The following is a 24,248-nucleotide window of genomic DNA, read 5'->3' as shown; positions in this document are numbered from 1 at the left end:
CTGGGCTTCCAGAGTAAGGCCATAGTAGTTCTGGGGGAGAGGAGTTGATATAGTATTGCTGTATCAATAAGCCTCTATAATGTAGTTCCTCTCTTACTTGGAAAATCTGGTTGGCTATTGCCGGGGAATGCAATACCACAATTAGACGCCATACTCCAGGTCTTGCAGATACATTAATCATGGATTTGATGTAATTAGTAGGTTGTCCAGGATGTAGAGACTGGGCAAAGCATTTGTCCAGGAAGGTTATACTTGGGAAAGTGGGCCAGCTTCTAGAAGTCCTGGAATTATAAGATAATACCAATTTTCCAGGCTGTAAGACCAGATTCCAGGGACGAGGCTGCATTTTAGCAGATACTGTCTTTTTGTTCATTTGTGCCGACGCTATAATAGCACTCTCTTCCCCAGATATAAGTTTGCTGGATGAGACTCCTGTGGAATGTGTAGGAGATGCTTTCTGCTGGATGTTTTGTTTGGTTGACAATGTCGGCGCATACACTTCCATGGAGGAATCCGGTCCTTGTGGTCCGAGAAGTTTGAATAATGGTTTAAAGTTCATCTTTCTTTTTTTAGTTGCTAAAGTTTCTGTATTTTTATAGTTCTTGGATTTCTTGCCATTCTTTGTTTGTCTTATCTTTTCCCTCCCACAAGAAGCAACCTTGGGCTGCTGCCGTTTGTTCTTTTTCTTCCTTTTTTATTGTTAGCTGTTTCTTTTACAGGCTCCAGCTGCTCTAGAGAGCCAGGACCCGCCGCTACAGGAGCTGGGTGCTTCGGGGGGCCACATGCAAATTGTGACCCCCAGGACTTCACCAGGGTGGTTAGAAGGCTGTTAGTTTCATTAATAAAGGATTTAATTAGTTTCAGTTCCTGCAGGATAATATGATGCCCATCTGGGTCCATTCCTTTATGAACGTCAGTAACATCAGCTACTGGAGAGGATGATTCAAAGGCTCCAAGGGACTTGATGGTGGAGCAGTTTTCACTGAACTGCTCATGAAATGAATCGATGGTGACGGTCTCTGAAGGAGGTATATCGTAAAGTGAGTTGAAGGAGTTAAATGAGCAATTAAAACCAGCATCTCGCAGCTCCTCGGCTAAACTTGGAGCTGTGGCTTTGGCAGCATTCTCTGTATGGCTATTAACAGCAAGAGATTTCCCTAGTGACCATTCATGTGCCACTGCTGGTAAAGGGTCCTTAGCCTGAGAATACTGTGTGGTTTGAAGGGGATACACTGCATCCTGCATTCGTGGGAAATAATTAGTTATCTTGGGTTGCCATTTGTTTAAGCCTTTTCCGTTCTCCATGACAGGCTCTTCGCCTCTCTCAGTTGCTAACGTCGTTTTACTTATTTGAGCCGTTGCTTAACATATGACACTGAGGCACTTGCACCCTTCGCTCCCGTGTGAGTTACGTTGTTTATCTGTGTCTTTATACAAGCTTGGCCTCAAGGCCGAGACACTTTGAGAGGGAGCAGAGTAATTGCTCTTGCATGAGTTGCATATACTGCAGCAGTTACCCAGGTTAATGGTGGCTATTAGCCCAGATGTATGAGGCTTCTGTTTACTCTACTGCCTCTCTTTATTGCTTTTAACTATAGCCTTCTGGGGCTAGCAAGCAGCTTGCGTATAAAAGGCTCAGAATTCACGGATGTGATAGATAAGAGCACGTATTTAATGCAAAGTCCTAGTAACTACAGGAGCTTTCAGATAAGTGTCTTACCGGAAGACGATCCTTGCCCCGCCTCCTTGTGTGATTTCATTGTTCCCAGCAAGAATATATAGAGAGAGCAAGACAGGGAGAAGAGTCAGTTGCAAAGAGGAACAAAGAAGAGATGCATTTGGACCTACTTTGCAGGGTTTTTGCAGCTTTGCTCTGTTTTCCTACCTGGATAGAGGCAACTGATAAGCCCCACACATGCCCAGGTAAGAAGAGTCTTTTCTTTCCAGACAGTGAGACCCAATCTGCACTATACATTTAAAGCATAGGGTCGCCATAAGTCGTAGTCGACTTGGAGGCACATAACAACAACATACCACTTAAACAATTATGACTTCCATTCCAAAATCCTGGGAACTGTTGTCTGTTAAGGGTGCTGAGAATTGTTAAGAGACCCTTATTCCCCATCACAGAGCTACAATTCTCAGAATGGTTTAACAATCCATCCCTCTTCCCAGGGAACAGATGATACCAAATGGGTAGCCATCACATGTCCCTGTCCCCCTTGCAAAACAGCTTTATCTAAAAAGTCCTACTGCTACAAAGTCTGGAGTTTTGTGGATCCCAGATGGCTGACTGAGAGCCAGATACATGCCTGGTGCACTTCCATGCCCTGCAGCCTCAACGCACCAGCATCCCTGCCCATCCACATCGTAGGGTTGCCAGGTCTCCGGTTTTCTGCCGGAGTTTCAGGGAAAAGGGGGCTGTCTCCGGCCTCCGGCAATACTTTGCTTAAACTGGATGATCTCCAGCTTTTCACTGGCCCCCTCAGCCACGCATGCGTGATTGACGCGCATGCGTGATGGGTGTGGCTGGCCGCCTTCCTGCCCTTTGTCATTGAGGCAGGGAGAGCTGGTGCCGCCGGGGCCGGGCTCTGCCTCCCAGGCGGCGAGGCCAGGACACTCTGCACGTGCCCAGAGATGCCCTGCGGCCAAGGCCAGAGGTGCAGCCTGTCTTGGACAGGGGCGTGCGGGAGCAGCAACGAGGGGCTGGCCCTGGGCGCGCGAGGCGGGCGCTGCTTAAAAGGCCGGTTGGGCAAGCGTGGCGCTGTCATTCTCCCTCCTGCTGTGGGCGCCGCTGGGCGGGAGTGGCCGCGATGGAGCTCGGCAGTGGCGGCGGCGACCGCCGCTGCAGCGTCTCTGGCTGGGGGGGGGCATCGCGGCCGCTGCCGCCCAGCAGCGCCCACAGCACACGGCCGGGCATCCTCGGGGCTAAGAAGGAGCTGGCCCCATCCGGCATCCACTGCTGCTGTGGGTGGCAGGCTGGAGAGAGAGAGAGAGAGAGAGGCTAGAGAGAGAGAGAGAGAGAAAGAGAGAGATGCTGGAGAAAGAGAGAGATGCTGGAGAGAGAGAGAGAAAGAGAGAGATGCTGGAGAGAGAGAGAGATGCTGGAGAGAGAGAGAGAAAGAGAGAGATGCTGGAGAAAGAGAGAGATGCTGGAGAAAGAGAGAGATGCTGGAGAGAGAGAGAAAGAGAGAGATGCTGGAGAGAGAAAGAGAGAGATGCTGGAGAGAGAAAGAGAGAGATGCTGGAGAAAGAGAGAGATGCTGGAGAAAGAGAAAGAGAGAGATGCTGGAGAAAGAGAGAAAGAGAGAGATGCTGGAGAAAGAGAGAAAGAGAGAGATGCTGGAGAAAGAGAGAGAAAGAGAGAGATGCTGGAGAAAGAGAGAGATGCTGGAGAGAGAGAGAAAGAGAGAGATGCTGGAGAAAGACAGAGATGCTGGAGAAAGAGAAAGAGAGAGATGCTGGAGAGAGAGAGAAAGAGAGAGATGCTGGAGAAAGAGAGAGATGCTGGAGAGAGAGAGAGAGAGAAAGAGAGAGAGGCTGGAGAGAGAAAGAGAGAGTTTGGCCCTAATCCTCAGTTTCTTACTATTTCCTCTGGATAATTGCACTGCTGGAAACGGACAGAATCATCATGTGATTGTCTTTTCTTGACAGGATGTGGGAGTGAGATTGAAATGACAACAAATAGGAATGTGTGCCATTGTTCCATTTTTCTGCACATTTCCCATCTCCCCAAAGCAGCCTTCCCCAACCTGGTGCCTTCCAGATATCTTTGGGCATACAGCTGCCACCAGCTAACATCTGGAGGGCACCAAGCTGGGGAAGTCTGCCCTAAATTGTCAGCTGCTTCAGGTCTATCAGATCTAAGCATATGGTCACCCTGTTGTGGGAAAGTTCCCATTAAACTGACTCGTGTTGTTTCATTAAGTCTCTAATGTGGCAATTTAAGCGAACAGACCTGATCTTGTTCTGGGTTTTGGACTTCCAGCAGGGGCTTAGACTAGAAGGACTAAAAGGCCCCTTCTAGCTCTGTGATTCTATGCTACATGTAAGTGTGTGTGTGTGTGTGTGTGTGTGTTACACACAAACGCACAGGCACACACACAAGCATACTTTTTTTCTTTGATCAATTTTGCTTAGAAAAAAAGTGTCTTGTTCTTGTCAGTTGACTTTCTTTTTTATTCTTTGTATGTACTTAAACAAGCTGGTCTGTTTTAAAAGAAAAGCTTGGTGGTGTTTGTGAGAGCCCACGAAAGAGTAATTTCAGGTAACTGCCACAGCCAAATGGTTAAGAATTGGCCTTATGACATAATGTGTACTGGCTGGTCTCTACAGAATTCCAAACACCATTTCAGACTTAAGGCTGCCATCTATTATCCCAAAGGCAGCCAAAGTAGCATCCTCCAGATATTGTACTAAAACTCCCATGAGCCCTATCCTGCTTGGCCAGCAATCACAATAAAGTCCAAAAACTTGACTACATCTGTTTAATTATATGCATGGAAATGGAAATGGACTGCCTTCAAGTCGATTCCGACTTATGGCTACCCTATGAATAGGGATTTCATGGTAAGCGGTATTCAGAGGCAGTTTACCATCTAAGGCTAGTACTCCCCACCTGGCTAGGGCCTGCTCAGCTTGCCACAGCTGCACAAGCCAGTCCCTTCCTTGTCTGCAACTGCCAGCTGGGGGAAACGGCTCCTTGCGACTATGCACCTTGCCCACAGGTGGCAGGGCACATAACCCCTGAGCCACTCACTGTGGGGGTGATCTTTAGCTGGCCCTTGACATCCAGGAGACACGAGCGGGGATTTGAACTCATAGACTCTGGACTCCCAGCCAGGCTGTCCTCCCCACTGTGCTATACCATCTGTTGCATGAGCATACAGTTAACATACAACTGACTTCATAGCACCATGCAGATAACAACTGGCTCATTCTGCATTAGCATAGCTGCTGCAAGCACTCTTAGTTCATTTTTACAAGATAGTTCAACATGCTATCTTGTTCATTAAAAAAATGCATTCATTCCTGACTTTACCTCTTACCACTTCTCCAGGCTGTAAAAAATAAAATAAAACACCTTCCACTTTCCTCTTTTGTATCTTTAATTCAGTTGTTGTTGTTAGTGTGCCTTCAAGTCAATTTCAACTTATGGTGATCCTATGAATCAGCGACCCCAATAGCATCTGTCATAAACCACCCTGTTCAGATCTTGCAAGTTCAGGTCTGTGGCTTCCTTTATGGAATCAATCCATCTCTTGTTTGGTCTTCCTCTTTTTCTACTCCCTTCTGTTTTTCCCAGTATTATTGTCTTTTCTAATGAATCATGTCTTCTCATTATGTGTCCAAAGTATATGTGTCCAAAGTCAGAGGAAGGCAATGGTAAACCACCTCTGAATACCTCTTACCATGAAAACCCTATTCATAGGGTCACCATAAGTCGGGATCGACTTGAAGGCATTCCATTTCCATTTTCCATCCATACTCCCTAAGATGGTGAGAAGGAATGACCTTGTCACTTCAGCTGGACCTCTTTTAGGTAAGATTTCTATTTTAATTTCCAATCAGAAATTTTTTTTTGAATGGTATGCTGCACGCACGCGTGGTTGATACAATGTATCATGCTTCATGATGTCACTAGGGCCCGCCCCATGATGTCACTAGGGCCCGCCCCATGACGTCACTAGGGCCCGTCCCGTGATGTCACTAGGGCCTGCCCCATGACATCACTAGGGCCCGCCCCATGACGTCACTAGGGCCCGCCCCCATTTTCTCAGGTTTTTGGATGGTTCCGACCTGGCAACCGACATCATAGAGAGCCAGCATGATACATGAAGCCTATGGCAAGACTCGAGTGGGGATGGTGCAAAAGAGAGAGAGGCCTGCAGTGTGGCAAAATCCGGAACTTTGCTGTTTTCCTACACTTCCATTTTAGTGCCCAAACATTGAACCAATAGCAATGAAAGACTCTCAGCTGCAATGTGTGCATGTGCATAGGTCATTGGCTACTGTCAGGCTCTCTAACAGCAAACTTGGGTGATTCAGTGCCTCTCAATTTAGAAGCAAAGCAGGACCAGACAAAAATAAGGTAATTGTTTCTTTCTACACACTTGGAGGAGGGGGGAAATCTCTGGAGTCACAGAAGTATACACTGTACCTTTGTAAATTATTGTTTGTTTGTTTTTTAGGGGGAAAACCCCCCAAATGATCTGATGAGAACCTTTGCATTTCTGAAATGTACAAAAAGTTGAGATATCAGATGAGATGGGGCAGTGGGGAGAGAGAGAAGTACTTAGCTTGCCCAAGCCCTTAATACAGGGCTGGGAAGCCTTTGGCCATCCAGATTTGGGCTACAATTCCCATCAGCCCAAATCAGTGTGGCAGGGATGATGGGGATTGTAGTCCAGCAACATTTGGAGGACCGAACATTTTCCAGCCCTGCCCAAATAGCTTGTGGTAAGTACCCTGAGTCAAGAGTTGTGAGCTGTGAGGTTAAATAACTCCCTTCTCTGAATTATTCGGGGATGTTTCAAGATGAAGGAAGGAGGGGGGAGGGTCACCTTTTCCAACTGATCAGAACTCCCCACGCTAGTATATAGCAAGAAAATGCCCAGGTTTGGGGCTGGCAGCCAGCCACAATCTGAGCCCTCGGTGCTATTTCGAAGGGAAAGCCTCAGGGGCTGGGAAAGGAAAAAGACATCTGTTTTCGTTTCTCCATTCCTGAGATTTCGCCACCCACTCCCACAAGAAGCCTGAACAACACTATAAAGTTTTCTTGAGCTCTGAACAGAAGTACACCTCTTTGCAGATCGGGGATACACTGCAACATTTTGTTACAGGTGCCACTTATTACTATTTTTTAATTTATGCCCTGTCTTTGTTTTCTTTCTTTTTTAAAAAAACATGTTTACCAAGTACACCAGAGTTGGGTTATCCTTTCCCTCTTGATTTTTATTCTCCTCCATGAAGTTGTGCTACCCTTTGAACTGTGACACTCTTAAGGCTGTGGAAGGGCCAACTCTACTGTTAGGCATAGCAAGGCGACCACCTGAAGTGGCAGATATGAGGAGTAGGAGCAGTAGCTGCCCTCTGGCTATTCCTCTTGTGCCCCTTGACTGTAAACCTCTGTTGGAGGAGAGAGCTGTGAGTGTCATGTCATCCATAAGTAGCCACCCCTGGGCTATGGTCTTCTGATGCGCAATTTGTGGGAATGTAAGTTGCATCAAATGTTGTGAGCCATTTCTGAGTAAGTACACTTATGATGAAACGGCATGGCAGCTCTGATGGGGCTGTGGCTGACAACCAGATAGGTCAGGGGTGGGGAACACTTTTCAGCTCGAGGGCCACATTCTCTCCTGGGCAACTTTCCAGGGGCCACATGCCAGTGGTGGGCAGGGCCAGTGGGAAAAGTAAGCAGAGAAATAAATGCATATATTACTCTAGTACAGCATGCTAATTGGTTCACACTGACGCGCCCCTCCATCCAGGCAATCAAGGAATGTGATCAGAGTTCAAGGGCACCTTCCATCCCAGCAAACGCACACAAACGAGAGTGCAAAAGCAGGGCTAGCGAGGGGTGCTGCTTGGGATGGGGTGTGGCCTGGGGAAGAGTCCTGACTCCTGAGGGCTGAGAGATAAAGAAACCTGGAGGGTTGCATGTGGCCCCCAGGCCTGAGGTAAGATCTAATCTCAGATGGACATTGAGATTAATGTGAAATGCTCTGTTTCTTTTCATTTCACGCAGAGGTGAAGATTGTGGGTCTTTCTGGTGATGAGAAGCTTGCCATCTTGCAGGGATGCCCTGGCTTTTCTGGAGCTGCAGGGACTCCTGGAGAAAAAGGGGCACCTGGTCTGCCTGGCCTAAAAGGTATGAAAGTGATGGGGTGGGTGGGTCACACCCTGGTGGAATGGCTGTGTCTTTCTGCAATGGGCATGGCCTCTTTGATGATTCGAGCCCAATTTCCATGTGGATGCCTGGGCTGAATGATACCTGTGAATACAGAAGAGTTGCATAAATTACATTAAGGGTCCAAATGTGAAGTCATTAGATCTCCTGACATCTTGGATTGTATCCAGCTAAGTTCTACAGAGAATAGACCCCCAGAAATGAATGAACCTAAGGTAGTCTGTCAACTTCAATGAGTCTGCTCTAAGTTGGACTAGCATTGAATACCAGTCTTGCTTTGTTTTCAGCTGTAAAGCCGACTCTGCTGGTTCCAGTTTAGATTGGAGGAGCAGCACTGGGGGAGGAGTGATGTAATTGTGTCTCCCTGTGCAATTTTCCTGATCTAAATTCCCTTCCCTTGAACCTGTTGTTATGGAGGGGGGGGAAAGGGTTACAGAGACTAGTGTAGTGGCAAATTCAGAAGTGCAGGGTCCCCTTGTGATAGTCACACCATACACCCTCACAGGTACGCCCCTATTCCACTTTCCCTCATCTTCCTTGCTCTCCCTACCACACAAGTCCATTACAACACACATCCCTAGTAGCCAATCAGCATGAAAGGAGAGGCTGTGCGTTAGCTACTGAGAAGAAAGTGCTGCCTTTACATGTGATATTGCATTATGATTTATCCTTGTGTGTTTTTGTTTCTTTTTTGTGTGAAACATTTGGAGCTTGTAAAAAAAAGCCATATAAGCATTGTCTTATAAAAAGATACAGCAAACAAGGGAAATTGGGAAACAATAAGCATAGAGTAAAACCCAGGAAATTAAAACGACATCACTGCCTACCTACCGCCACTACCTAAGAAAAAGAAATCTGGCAATGTGAAGAATTATAAACATTCACCCGGGAGAAAAATGAACTTTAATAAGTTATTTGCCCTCTTGGAGGGCAGTGCAACCACAAGGTCTATTGGGAAAACAAAGGAGAAAAAGGGAAAAAGGGGGGGAAATGCGAAGCCTCCACTCCACCACATTAAAGAGCCATTGAATATTTTTAAGAAAGCGCCCAATGTAGATACCATCTCTTTTGAACAACATAATTGCCCGTCGATTGAACATTTTCCCCCAACTCTGGACGCTTTTGATTTATCACTTTCCTTTCAGAAGCAGGCAAACACATTCACTGATTTTCCGCAAGACCCGTGGGCTGAAGCACTGTCAAAACCCAAAAGGATCTCCATCAATAAGGTTAATCAATGGAACTTAGTTTTGAACCCCTTTCACCTAATATTTGAAAACTACCCGAAACCGCCTGGATTACTTTCTCAATCAGAACGGATTCAACATTTTTACAATTTATTTAGAGCAAAACTGTCTTTATAACAGATATATCTAATGTTAAATATTTATTCTACAACGGCTATAAGGCACGTGCATTAATTCAATTTTCTTCCCGTAACTTACTCCGCAAATTTTTGTCTATCAGACCATTATTAGCCGATCAGGGAATAACCCTCCATAGATATTTTGAAAATAGAATAGCTCCTAAACCTTTAATTAGTAGTCCCTCAAATTCCAGATCCCACATTCCCTCACTGTTTAATCCCTCGACTCACAAACCCTTAGTTTCCCTCATTTCTGTTTTCCCCTCAATGACACAGATCTCTAAAGGTCTTTCGCTATTAAATCTACCTCTTCCCCCGCAGGCCCCTCTGAACCTATTTACTCCAGAAGAGCAACTGCTTATAGAAACCTATAGCTCCCTACCGGTCTCCAACCAGAATGAGATAATAGACCGCTTAGAACAATTGAAAATCTGTCTTATCTCACTCAAGAAAAGCAGTCCATCCCATCTACCATCACCGAACATTATCCCCTCCGCCATTAAGGAGCCACAAATTAAAATCCTAGATCCCGGACAAGCTCCTAATACCAGTACTCCTGGGGACCCAAAGTTTAATTTGGAGACCGTTTTCCTTCCCTATCAGCCCCCTCATCAACAAATGGAGCAGAAGATTTTGCATGAATTCCCTCCTATCCCACCTTCAGAAGGCCTTATTCCCAAAAATTTCTCCTCCTATGAGCTAGCTAAACGGGCAAAAATTGACTCCCCTGGGTTTTGGACAAAAATGTGATTCCTGGACCCAGAGGAAAGAGGGTCTCCCCCCCTGGCCCCTGTGATGAACAATCTTGACCCACAAGTACAACCCCCTCCAGGACCATCAAGGAAAAATGGTTGTGTGGTACAGCCCACTTACTTTGATGAAATCACCTCTATATGACCCATAACTATTTTGTCCTGGAACATTACCGGCTGGGAGAATAAATGTTATGACATTGATTTTAAAGAATATCTAAATAAATTTATGATCATCTGCCTGCAGGAAACCTGGATCACTTCCCCAGACAAAATGATCCTACCAGATTACGTACCCTTTTCAATCTCAGCGACCAAGAACACTAAGCAAGGCCGCCCCAGTGGGGGCCTTACAATTTTCGTCACTAGTTCCTTGGCAGTGACAACCGCTCAGCTTCCACTAAAACTTCCAACCTTTATGCTGGCCCTTAGGATAAAGGGCATAAGCTGCGGCCCCATGATCTGCATTAACATTTATCTATCTCCGCTACATGACTTTACTGATCTCTGGGTTAGGATGGATGAAGCTCTCTCTTACATAGAAACTCAGTTCCCAAATGACAGAATCATTTTATGCGGGGACTTTAACGCCAGAATAGGCAACTCCTGGCAGCTTAATATCAACTCCTCTAATCAAGCCCCCCTCATTCAAAACCTGCCCTCCCATAACTCAATACAAGACCTAAAGTCGAACAAGCAAGGCTCCTTACTAATCGAACTCGTATCAGCACACCTTCTGGAAATACTAAATGGCTCTATATATGACCAATCCTCAGGCTCCTTCACCTATTGGACACCACGTGGCTCTAGTGTGATTGACTATATATTGGTCTCTCAGCTGATGCTAAAAGATATTGTAGACTTCAAAGTCAATTTAAGGACTGAGAGCGACCACTTCCCGCTGTCACTTAGACTTAAGGCTCCTAAGAGTAGCCCGATATATCCTTTGTCCACAAAGCCAGTTGCCCCTGAAAAAAGAGTCTTTTGGTCAGACAGGAGGTGCAAATCAGTCGCTCATCTACTGGAGAGTGACACACTCCAATTAATTCGGTATGACGTTTTGAACGAAATTCAAGACCCTTTATTGGCATTTCAATCTGTTCTATCTTTACTTAGGCCTTATATGATCAATAAAAATAACACTCCTTCCAGTAAATTCCAACCGAGCCAATGGTTTGATCAAGACTGTAGAGAGGCCAAAAAAATCCTTAAAAAATCTCTTCTGTGGTCAATCAAGTTCCCGTCCCCCCAATCTCTTATGGCCTTCAAACTAAAGAAGGCCTCTTGCAGAGCCTTTTTGAAGGAAAAGAAACTAGCCTTTGCTGAATCTCGTTGGAATCTTTTAATAAAGTCGATAAATGAGAACCAAGAACGTCAGTTCTGGACTTTAGTAAAGTCGGGACAAGGGCTGAGCAATATTCTTAAACCCGACTTAATCTCGATTTCAACCTGGCAAGCTCACTTTCAAAACCTTTATTCCTCAATCTCGTCTCCACACAATATTCTCCCAATGTCAGAAATCAAGAATTTGCCGCCATGGCCCCCTGTTTCAATCCAAGAAATAAAATCACTGATCGACTCATTAAAAAATGGAAAAGCCCCGGGTGAAGATTTTCTCCTACCAGAGGTCATTAAACAATTCTCCGACTGGTGGGCCCCATTTTTGGCCCGCTTATTTACTAAAATAAATGACACTGGTGTAATCCCCGAGGGCTGGAGATGTAACATCATCATCCCTATTTACAAAAAGGGTGATCCCTCTAACCCTGCCAACTTTCGCCCAATCAGCCTGCTGAACGTAGTTTCCAAACTCTACGCCAAATTTCTTTTAATTAAATTAGAAGACTGGGTTCTGGCACAACAGATCATTCACCCAGAGCAAGTAGGCTTTTGTAAAGGTTCCTCCCCGATTGATCACTGCCTAACCCTCCATTTTTTGGCTAAACAGTCCATCGCCGGCCCCACCCGACATCTATACGCAGCATTTGTTGACCTGGCCGCAGCGTTCGATTCGATTGACAGGAACGCTCTGTGGCACAAGTTGCACAAACTGAACATTGACCCACGCCTTCTATATTTAATTCGTATTTTATATGTCAATACATTTGCTCTGGTAAGAATTCCCTTTTCTGGAGCCCTCACCGACCCGATCGCGGTAGAGAGAGGTGTCAAGCAAGGTTGCTTGTTAGCTCCCCTGCTTTTTAACCTGTTTTTAAATGATATTATCCCTTTCTTATCAGGACCTCAATTTTTTCCCCCTTCTATTGGCCAAAGGAAAGTCTCGACACTTCTTTACGCCGATGACATGGTCCTTCTTTCCCTAGTCCCTATCGGACTTAGAAAGCTGTTGAGATCTCTACAGACCTATTGTTCAAAGGAAAATCTGAACATAAACTACGCTAAAACAAAAGTTTTAGTATTTGGGAAGAAATTCCAAGGCCATCGTCGGCATATAGCTGAACACCAGCTAGAGCAATATCGTGAATTCAAATATCTAGGAATATACTTCTCGGACACCCTCTCTTGGCAATACCATCGACAATATACTAAACTGCTTGCGTCTAAGACAGCAGGGTCAATTCTAAAAACTTTTCGCACTATGGGTGGCAATCAGATCCACCCAGCATTAAAAATTTATAATGCCAAGGTGATCCCACAGATCTTATATGGAGCCTCTGTATGGGGTTGGGATAACCACACTGTTAAAGCCCTAGAAACTATACAAAACAGTTTTCTCAGGCGCTTACTATCTCTCCCGATGGGTACCTCAGCAGCAATGACACGAGCAGAGACTGGCTCCCCTCCCCTTATAGCACATATACATTTCACTCTTTTGAAGTTTCTAAGATCTCCCAAAGAGCCTCAGTCTAGGGTACTACTCCAGTTATGCCTTAATCATTCTTTTGCCTTTGCCCTATGGGGCTCTAAGCTAAATAACTTGTTATCCACATACCATCTCTCAGCATCGGAGTTTAACTCAGTCCTAAACAACAAATCTTTACCTGAACGTATATTTCTTCACTCCCTGAAATTAGATATGCTAACTCTTACCAACTCAAAGGTTTCTCCTTGGTTCTGGCGCTTTAAATTCATTCCTCAATGCGCTTCGTATCTCACACAACCTATACCCTCTGCTCTTAGACAGGCTTTTACTGCCTTACGCTTTTTTTCCCTTCCAAATGCCGATAGGGAAGGTCGATTAGCCGGTGTCCCCAACGATCAAAGGTTTTGCGTCTGTGGTTCTCCTACATTGGAGGACCTCCCTCATGTATTGCTCTATTGCCCAATATATACCCAACCTAGATCTAGATTCCTTAAGAAATGGCTAGACATTCCCTGGCTTATCTCACCCGATGAAAAAATTATTTTCTTAATGGCTGATCATACCCGAGAAGTAACTTATAATGTATCCCTTTTTATAATAGCAGCCAGAAAACTTCGGACAAATTACACCGCCACAACAAATGTCATCTAGGCACGTTTTTAATTTCCCCTGTTTGATTATAAATTTACTGTAGTTATATCATGTTTGTATTGTACTTTTACTGTATTATTTGCGTTGGCCTCCGGCCCTGCAATTCAACTTAATAAAGAGTGAATAAAATAAATATAAAAAGATAAAATAAATAGACCTGTCATAACGCTTTTTGGAAAGAGGGTGCTATTTATGGGGGGGTATCTTCTCCTCCTGGTTATAGTATAATTTAGCATAGGGCATTTGCAGCCGTACAGATGTCGTTGGGCTCCAGCTCCCATCAGTCCTAGCCAGCATGGCCAATGCTTGGGAATGATGGGAGCTGTAGTCCAGAAACACCTAGAGGATTTATTTTTTCCCATCTCTGACTAGCTACATAAGATTGGGGGCAATATATTATATTGTTGTGCGCCACCCCAATCTCCGAGCAGTGCGAAACTTCCAGGGGTGCCTGTGCTTACTCAGGGTTTGGTATCCTTGGAAAGAAGGTCAGCGGAGACTGTGGTGTCTTTAGGATATACGGTTTATTAACAAGATACCAAGGCAGATTATTTATCCAGCCTAGCACTGTCTACTCTGACTGGCAGCAGTTCTCTTTCCCATCACCTGGCCACTGAAGTGAAGATGCCAGGGACGGAACTTGCTGAGTTATGTTTTCCCGCCTCCACCCCTCAGTCTCCTGTGGCTGCTTCCTCTTCTGTCTTGTCCCTGACCTTTCAAATCACAGTGCCCTCACAGGGGTTTGTGGTTTTTTTGCCTTTCTTCCAGGAGACACAGGATCACCTGGGAAACAAGGGCCGAAAGGGGAACCAGGTAATAATACAAGTATTTTTTCCTCTGGGGAAGAATTCCAGAGGGTTAGCTGTGTTGGACCATATTCACACCATACATTTATTTCAGTATTATTCCACTGTAAGCAGTCCTGGTGTCCCCCAAAGAATCCTGGGAAATGTAATTTGTGAAGGATGCTGAGAATTGTTAGGAGACCCCTAGTCCCCCTCAGAGCTACAATTCACTGAGTTGTTTTAACAGTCAATCCCTCTTCCCAGAGAACTCTGAGAATGACAGCTCTATGAAAGAAATAGGGAGCCTCCTAACAACTCTCGCTACCTATACTTCTCGCATTCTTTGGGGGAAGCCATGGCTATTTAAAGTGAAATAACAGAATGAATGTATGGTGTGGATGTATGTTTAGACTGGAGAAACACTGGGGCTGCGCACACATCATACCTTTAAAGCACATTTCCACCCCAAAGAATCCTGGGAAATGTAGTTTATTAAGGGTGCTGGAAATTGTAGCTCAATTAGGGGTAAACTATAGTTCCCAGGATTCTTTTTTGGGTGGGAAAATGTGCTTTAAATGTATGGCATGTGTGCAAAACCCTGTGTGGCAGGGTTCCAAAGAACTTCACAGCTAGTTGAGACCTTGGGGTTGTGTTTCATGAAGAGCAGTTCCCCCTGACCCACCATATAACAACCCTCTTTTGAAACTAAGGGAATTTTCAAAAGGTTTTTGATATGTGATATGGCATGGTGGTCTGCTCCTGGGAATTCTTTAAGTGGAGCTTGACCTACCCATGTTACTGTGACCTAAGGTTTCACTGGCCAGAGGCCACTTCATTAAATACATGAGATGTTATTTTTAGGCCCCATCTGAACTATGCATTTAAAGCAGTGTCATGCCACTTTAAGCAGTCATGGTCCCCCCCCCCAAGAATACTGGGAACTGTAGTTTGAACAGAGAGTTGTTACAATTTTCAAAGTGGTTTAACAGTCAATCCCAAGGAAGCATCCCACAATTTTGTGACAATTTGGTTGGTCCTGATAAAGGTATTACCCAACTGTGGATTTTGGAATCATGTCTAAGGCATTTTTCTGAGATATGCCTCTGCACTATTGTGATGATTTGCTTAGTAATGTGTTTGGTTTCTTTAAATACCAGGTGATCCAAGTGATCTTCCATCTCTCTGTCAAAATGGTGAGCTTCTTTCTTGCTTTTTTCCAGGAAATGTGCCATCTGCCATCTAGCGACTAAACTATATAATAATATTTATTTATTTATTGCGTGTATATACCACCTTTCCTCCCAGGAGCTCAAAGTGGTGTACATGGTTCTCTTCTCCCCATTTTATCCTCAAAACAACCTTGTGAGGTAGGTTAGGCTGAGAGACAGTGACTGGCCTAAGGTCACCCAGTGAGCTTTATGTCTGAGTAGGGATTTGAACCCTGTTCTCCCAGGTCATAGTCCAACACCCTCACCATTATACCACACTGACTCTCGGATGTTTAAATACACCTACTGTATCTACACTGTCCACAATCTGCCTCCAAGTCCTGGACCACAGATAAGCAGCATAGTATGCTCCAGACATTGTTAAACTACAACTCCCATGAATCCCAACTAGCATGCCAGTGGTCAGGGATGAGGGGAATTGTAGTCCAGCAACATCTGGAGGACACATTGGCTACACCTGGCCTACACCTACTGGGTGGCATTCAATGCTCATCCTACTCAGAGTAGACCCATTGAAGAGAATAGTCAGGACTAACTTAGGTTCATTTATTTCAGTGGGTCTACTCTGAGCAAGACTTAGCTGAATACAACCCTCTAACTGCTTAGCCAATTATGAGTTTTTAGAGCCTCAAAGGATCCCCCTTTCTTCAAAGGCATATGCAGACTTTGAAATTCCACAGCTTTTCATTCATTCATTCATTATAGAAGGTCTAACATTCCCTTTTCATGGCTGAGCTGCTGATAAAATATCAACATCATTAGGCAAAGCCGAGGCTGCTTCCAAATGCTTCGAAAACCCCAGTGAATGAAGATTTGCATGCCTTATAAATGTAGAACTAGTTATAAAATATAGTATAAACGAGATAAAAGGATGGCAGCTTTACCCAAGGGCCAGTTTAAAATGTGGAATGGCAATTGGAATCTGTGTTAGGGATTGTCAGAACATTTCTAGGCTAACCCCTCCCCCCTAACTTAAACAGATTGTTTTATTGTGTATTTTATTTACGGATTTTTATATTTTAATTGTCGTTTCACTGGTTTTTATGCTTGTAAACCACTTAGAAGCCCATTTTGGCATTAAGTGTTATATAAATTAAATAAAAATAAATGGAATCTGTGGTACCAGAACAGCTGTTTAAAAAAATGGGGTTCCTTGCTTGCTACATTTCCCACCTCCATTGCCTTTGTGATACCTGTTATCATTGGGCATATACTCCCAGGGCTGAGGAACTGCAAGGAGCTGTTGAGCAAGGGGGAATTCCTGAGTGGCTGGTACACCATCTACCTGCCAGACTGCCAGCCACTGAGGGTCTTCTGTGACATGGATACTGACGGAGGGGGCTGGCTGGTGAGTGGCTGATTCGAGAAGAAGGCGGGACAATCTTACTATGCAATACATTGTCATGGGGATTTTTGCCCCCACTGGGTTAGATCTCACCTTATTGGTATTGTGCAGATCTTTAGGATTTGGCATGGTGAATTATTTTCATTTCACCTAAGGCTGAAATGGAAAGAATCCACCTGTTCCGTATAGTAAAAAAGGCTGACATACAAAAATGCAGTGTTTGGGGGAAATTACTTTGCAAAAAGCAAATGTCACACTAAAATGCTGATAAATTTTAATGAGGGCTTTTAAAAAAATAAATCACAAACTGATGTGGAAATATGGAGAACTGAACTTAAGAGTGAAAAACTGAGAGAAACCAAATTTGACTGATTCACTGATTCCTACTCAGGGATGATGGAAACTGTAGTCCAACACCATCTAGAAGGCCATACAGCCCCCCTGCCCAGCCCTCAAAAAGCTGGATTTGAGTGACTGAGTGAAATAGAAACAAAATTACTTATGGTTCACACTTTACTATCATAGAATTATAGAATCAAGGAGGTGGAAGGGGCCTATAAGGCCATCGAGTCCAACCCCCTGCTCAATGCAGGAATCCAAATTAAAGCATACCCAACAGGTGGCTGTCCAGCTGCCTCTTGAATGCCTCCAGTGCTGGAGAGCCCACCACCTCCTCCCTAGGTAATTGGTTCCATTGTCATACCACTCTAACAGGAAGTTTTTCCTGATATTCAGTTGAAATCTGGCTTCCTACAACATGAGCCCATTATTCCGCGTCCTGTGCTCTGGGTGGTTGAGAAGAGATCCTGGCCCTCCTCTGTGTGACAACCTTTTAAGTACTTGACAAGTGCTATCATATCTCCCCTCAGTCTTCTCTTCTCAAGGCTAAGCATGCCCAGTTCTTTCAGTCTCTCTTTATAGGGCTTTGTTTCCAGTCCACTGATCATCCTCGGTGCCCTCCTCTGAACCCGTTCCAGTTTGTCTGCATTCTTCTTAAAGTGTGGTGTCCAGAATTGGACACAGTACTCAGGATGAGGCCTAACCAGTGCCAAATAGATATTTCACTTTGTATCCATATGTCTTTCTCAGGTGTTTCAGAGACGATTGGATGGGTCTGTCGATTTCTACCGCACCTGGAATGACTACAAGAAAGGCTTTGGGAACCAGCTCAGAATTCTGGCTGGGCAATGAGAACATTCATCATCTCACACGAGAGGGTAACCAAACCCAGTGCTTTGATCTGAAAAAACGTGGACTGCATCCACACCATACTACCACACATTACTTCCCCCACAGAATCCTGGAAACTGCAGTTTTTATGGGTGCTGGGAATTGTAGCTCTGTGATGGGTAAACCAGGGCTGTGGAGTCGGTACACCAAACCTTCAACTCTGACTCCGACTCCTCTATTTTTCTACTGTCCGACTCCGACTGCTCTATTTTTCTATTGTCTGACTCTGACTCCAACTACACCCAAAATTGCTTCTTGTCAATCAAAATTTATTTGGAAGTCGGAGTCAGTACATTGCTACCGACTCCGACTCCGACTCCTCCCAAAATTGCTCCCGACTCTGACTCCATGACTCTGACTCCACAGCCCTGGGGTAAACTACAGTTCCCAGGATTCTTTTTTGCCGAGAGGCGGAGTCATGCGCTTTAAACGTGTGTACGTAGCCTTGGTTGTTTCCAGGCCTATAACAAGGACCTGCTATGCTGTTGTGAGCCTCAAGGAGGCAAAAGAGAGCTGTAATTTTCCTCCATCGCAATAATCATATTGGATTCACTTGTTGCAGCATCCTATTTATGTAGCATCTATGAACTAGGGACTGCCATCAGCAGTTCCTCTGATAACAGCCCCAAGTTCAAAACATTAGGACACCCAGGGAGCTGTTTTTAGTATAAGAGAGATGGGGAACCTTTTTGCAGCCTGAGGGCCATATGCGCTTGTGGGGAATCTTCCAGGGGCCACATACCAAGGATCGATGTGGCCAAAGTGGTGTAGCCAGGCACATACTACTGTCCATCAAGGCAAACAAGAGGTATTATCATGTTTTGTTTTTTAAAAAGATTTTCAAAACTTTATTATAAAGCAAACATAGAAGTACCGTGCTACAGTAAAACATACACATGCACCCAAAGATACAGATGACCATAGCATTATAAACAAAACAAAAAGGAAAAATAGAGAGTGACAACTCAATACAGAGCATAGGAAGACATCACATGTAAAACTTGCGCTAGAGCAATAGTCCAGAAAAGGATGGTATTATCATGTTTCTAGGACATAGTTCAGCCATGTAAAATCATTAGAGGAAAGTGCAGAGGACGGCCAATGATGGGGTGTCACCTGGGGAAGCATGTCCTGAGTAGAGTCCTGAGGGCCATACAAAGAAGCCTGGGGGGCTGCATTTCCCCGCCCCTGCTGTATAACAATAACCAAACCGGGGGGGGGGATGATGTCGCCTATTTATAACCTAGGATTGCTCAAATGATTATTAATACATTATCAGGGACTCCAGGGTTTAAGCTAGGAACCTCCAATGTCTGAAGCTGGAACTTTGCTTAGCAAGCCACTGTGTTCGGATGTCAGAGACCCAATTCCGGCCATGGAGGAATAGGAGTATACAATACCAACTGCTGCAGTTGGCAAGCAATAAGAAGCCTCTGGATTGGCTAGACCTGGTGTAAATATAAAGAGCCTGGCCTGCAGCCAGGGCTGGCCTGTCATGAGCCACGCTGAGCAACACGGCTCGGGCGACAGAACTGGGGGGGGGGGAGTGGACTGCATGCTCTCATCTGCTGCTTGCAGGGCCAACTGGCTGCCTGCTTCAACTGGCTGGCCAGACAATTGTCTGACCATCACGGCTGCCACTCCTACCCACCTGGCCATAGTAGGAGGTGGTGGTTGGTGGTGCTATCCCCCTCCCAAGCTGCTGTGGTGCAGGCAGTGGAGGCTGGGCGTCTAGGGCGAATGGGGCACTGCCCTACCAACTTCAGTCTGTCCTCAGCCAGCCCCCACCTGCCTGCCTTCTTACTTCCATCCAATCCAGGGGGTGGTCCTGGCTGTCAACTTCCTCCTCAGTCTCAGTGTTGCCCTTGTAGAACTCAGCAGGGAGGAGGATGGGGGTGAAACTAGAACCAGAATGCAAAACTGGACAGACAGGTAGGCTCTGTCCATCATTGGCTCTGGCTTCACCTTCTTTTGGCCTCCCTGCCTTCCACCCTACATGGGCACCAACCACCCTTGGATGCAGGTGCTCCATACCTCACTTTGTAGATATGTCTCATGCTTTAGTTTTTAAAGCACCACGTGATTCTTTGTTCTTTCCTCTTCTAGCCAGACTCACCTTTTTAGTGATGCTGAATTTCTGCCCTCTTTCCTTTAGGGGAGCACCAGCTCCGTGTGGACTTGGTGGACTTTGATGACAGCAAAACTTTTGCTCATTATCAGTCCTTCCAGCTCAGGGGAGAAGAGGAGAAGTACCAGCTTGTCTTGGGGCCATTCCTGGCTGGCTCTGCAGGTGAGGGACTTAAAACCAGCTTTCATTCTATGGGCAGGTTCGCACGTCACTTAAACCAGTGTTGGGGAAGTGGATCTGGCCAGAGGGACTTATCGCTTAGGTCAGAGATAACAAATTTCTGTGCCTGACATAATATTGGGTGACCTGCAGGTGGGCGTGGTTTGCCCAAAATTGTCTTGTGGGCCAAATGCAGAGGGCTGTCAGGTGACCTATGTAAGCCCACAGGACATAGGTCCCACCCCCACTGCTGCATTAAACTCTTGTTCTTAATTATGGCTTAAAGGTGCAGCATCCTGGTGTAAATTTGCTCCTACAAGAGGCAGTGACTGCCACCGATTTGGATGGCTTTAAAACAGGATTAGACAAATTCATGGAGGAGAAGGCTATCAGTGGCTACTAGCCACACTGGTTATGTTCTGCCTCTACTGGCGGAGGCATTAAGCTTCTAAATGCCAGTTGCTAGAACCTGCAGGAGGGGAGAGCACTGTTGCTTGCAGGTCCTGCTTGTGGGTTTCCCACAGGCATCTGGTTGGCCACTGTGAGAACAGGATGTTGGACTAGATGGGCCACAGGCCTGATCCAGCAAGGTTCTTCTTATGTTCTTATGTGAGGACTTTGCTCCTCCCTTCCCTGCTTCTGCACCGTCGTGAGCTAAGCCATAGTCTGAACCCGGGCTTACGGCTTGTCTCTCTCCAAACAGACTATGAGCTGTAACCAAGGTTTGTTCTTGGCTTCCTGCTTGCGGTTTGTTTGTGAGGTGGGGAATAAACCATAAGCCCAGGTTCAGATGTAACACTAAGCCAAACCATGGCTTAGTTTCTGGCAGCGCGGCAGGAGCAGGGAGGAGCAAAGGGTCTGTGATTTTTGCCCTATGTACGTTCACCTTTAAAACATAGTTAAGCTTAACTATGGCTTAAAGTGGCATGAAGACATGATGTGTGTGTTCCAATACTTATATATTTTTCTGTTAATCTTCTGGGAATGGCAAAGTTATCTCCTTGTGTCCTTTTTTTTTAAATAGGAGGGGGTGCCTGGTTGGTCTGCTCGCCAACCCCCCTCTCCCTGCCTGCCTCTGTTTCCCTCTCCAAGATGATACCATCTCACGGCTGCCTGCCTCAGTTTACCCCGAGGTCCACAACTTCTCCCTGCCACAGTTTTCCTCCCTAGAGTTTTCCTCTCCAGGAACACATAATCTCCCCAGTCCCTCCTTATTTTCCCTCCACAAAAGGGTGACAATATCTCTCACCCCCGAAATCTCTCTCTTTCCCACCCACAGCTTCTCCCCAAAAGGTCAATTATATCTCTCTTCTCCCCCCTCCCCCCCCCCTCCCCCCCCCTCCTCCCCATACTGTTTCCATTGATTTATTTCTCTCTTTCACCTGTATGAAAAAGCCTCCCTGTGTGCTGTAGAAAATGAGAGCCACCTCCCCCAGGTCATGGTAGCATCCTCCCTCTCTAGGGTTGCCAGGTTCCTGGCCTGAGACTGATCCTGTATCTTTAGGAGAAGAGAAAGTCAGCCAAGTGCAGGTGTTCTTGCAACACCGTAATGGGATAAACCACAAGGTGGAATTCTCCCTTCCCCCTGCACGACTTTTAAAGATACATACCTCTTCTGTATCTTTAAAAGTCGTGCCGGGGGAAGGGAGAATTCCACCTTGTGGTTTTTCCCATTACGGTGTTGCAAGAACACCTGCACTTGGCTGACTTTCTCTTCTCCTAAAGATACAGGATCATTAGGCCATGAACCTGGCAACCCTACTGGGGGTAGCTGTCAGGTTTGCCACCCGTGACAGGACTCATCACTGGCATCTGGCCACCCCTTATCCCCTTGGGCCTACAGTGCCCAGCCAAATTTCCCACAATGCCCTGGAGCAATACTGCATTGGGGGCATTGGGGGAAATTAAAATGGTCACTTTCACACCCAACTGTCGCTCTGTGCTGATCCAAGGGCTGCTGCTGCTCTCAAGCAGGTGAGCCCACCAGGGCCTATCGACGTAGAAGAGGTCGCTTTGATCAAGGCTCCCTCAGACCTAGAGGCAATGATGCTGTGAGGGAAGGTTGGATTTAATGTGCAGGGAAAAAAGAAAAGACAAAGAAAAAAGGCATTCTTACCCCACATCTTTCTGCTTTGCAGGTGACTCCATGACCGCCCACAGTGGGCACCCTTTTTCCACCTATGACAGTGACAATGACAGTGGGACTCGGAACTGTGCTGTCATTGTGTATGGAGCTTGGTGGTATTTAGACTGCTATCTCTCCAACCTGAACGGAGGCTACCCCATTGGCGATCGGAAAAGGCAGAACTATGGCATTGACTGGGAAAGTGGCAAGGGAGTTGGCACCTCCTACAAGCGCACAGAGATGAAGATACGCTAAGCAGATCCCACTGGGGGCCTAGAAGGCAAACAAAAGAAATGAATAAAACAAAATCAAGCAGCTATGTGTGTATTTTCATTGTGCGTAAGGGATTGTCCTTCTTCCAAAATCCTTTCAAGCAATTAAATGGAGTCCAGAAAGAGGATTTATTATTGTTGTTGTTTGTTGTTGTTATTAGACTTGTTAGTCACTGGTTACCCAAAGCTCTCCAAGCGAGTTAAAACACATTAAAAACATACATATAAAATTTATATTATAAATACATAAGACCCTTAAAACAAACAAATCCCCAGAGCTGCAAAACAAACAGAGCTGCACTTCCCAGAGTTCCATGGGAAGAAGGATTGACTGTTAAACCACTCTGGGAACTCTCAGCAACCTTCACAAATTACCCTTCCCAGGATTCTTGGAGGGAAGCCGTTAATGTTTGAAGTGGTATGATTAGATCCTGCTTTAAATGTATAGTGCAGATGGGGCCTTGGTTTGGTTTCTTCTAGAAGGAGACCACTGAGAGTGCTCCTGGTTCTTAACGCTGTCTCTTAGGAGGCCCAGATTTGTGGCCTGGAACTGGACCTGGATCATTCTTAGCCCTGAAGCAGTACATAGTTTAGGATTCCACTGTATTCCTTTCCTCCGTTTTGGATTTCAGATGCCAAACACAGCTGTATTTCCAATGCCTAACTCAGGTTTGTGCATGTGTGTCACTGTCAGAATCTTAATTTATTCTGACAAGGTAACTGAGCTACAGTGCCGGGTGGTAGAGAGAAGTTTCCCGTGTTTCTGATTAACTTTACTATCCACATTATCTCCTTATTGATTTTTTGAAAACACCAAATAATGGTGGGGAGTGAGTGAGTAAATCCCATTCACATAGAGGCCTGATTCACATGCCATGCTATGGCAAACCATGGCTTATCAAGTGCTAGCAAATGTGGGGTCCTAGAGAGGAGCTGGTGGCTGTTTTACTTTTCCTGGGTTGTTATTGCTGCTGCACTGTGATGAGCGGAACCATAGTTTGGCTTAGCTTATTGTTTGAACCTGAGCTCATTGTTTACCACTGTCCACACAAACCACGAGCTGTAACCAAGGCTTGTTCCATGGCTTACAGCATATTGTTTGTCTGGGAGAGTTAAAGATTTGGACAACATGTTAAGCCAAACCATGGACTAGCACAGTAAGCAGCAAAATGGCCAGAAAGAGCAAAGTCTCTTCTCCAGGAGCCCACATGTTTGCTCATTCGTGCTAAGCCATTGTTCAGCTTAGCATTTGCACAAATGAGGGCATTGTTTGATTCTGACAGGCACTAAGCCTCTCCGGTGCTCCTGTTAAAATTCCCTCTTTTGCAGGGGCCCTGCCCTCTTCTGCATCTAGCTACCCCAGCCCTGTTCCCAATCTAGAAAATGGGTTGTTATTTGTTTACTAGTAACTATAGGGATGCTGTAACGAAACACCTGATTGCACAGAGCCTCGAGGCTGAATAGGTTGCATGT

The 24,248-nt window shown here is 45.6% G+C and overlaps 1 protein-coding gene across 1 annotated transcript; it reads left to right on the top strand.

Moving 5' to 3' along the window:
* The first annotated feature begins 1,802 nt into the window (after positions 1-1,802).
* On the top strand, positions 1,803-22,884 carry FCN3 (ficolin 3). Its single transcript, XM_061596478.1, is given in 9 exon segments — positions 1,803-1,923; positions 7,748-7,870; positions 14,271-14,315; positions 15,445-15,480; positions 16,737-16,864; positions 17,951-18,030; positions 18,032-18,078; positions 20,247-20,381; positions 22,517-22,884. Coding segments are annotated over 9 exon segments (927 nt in total). The 5' UTR covers positions 1,803-1,832; the 3' UTR covers positions 22,759-22,884.
* The last annotated feature ends 1,364 nt before the right edge of the window (positions 22,885-24,248 follow it).

The sequence above is a fragment of the Rhineura floridana genome, chromosome 15 (assembly GCF_030035675.1).
Source record: "Rhineura floridana isolate rRhiFlo1 chromosome 15, rRhiFlo1.hap2, whole genome shotgun sequence".
Lineage (NCBI taxonomy): Eukaryota > Metazoa > Chordata > Lepidosauria > Squamata > Rhineuridae > Rhineura > Rhineura floridana.
This window is presented reverse-complemented; position numbering and strand designations above follow the sequence as displayed.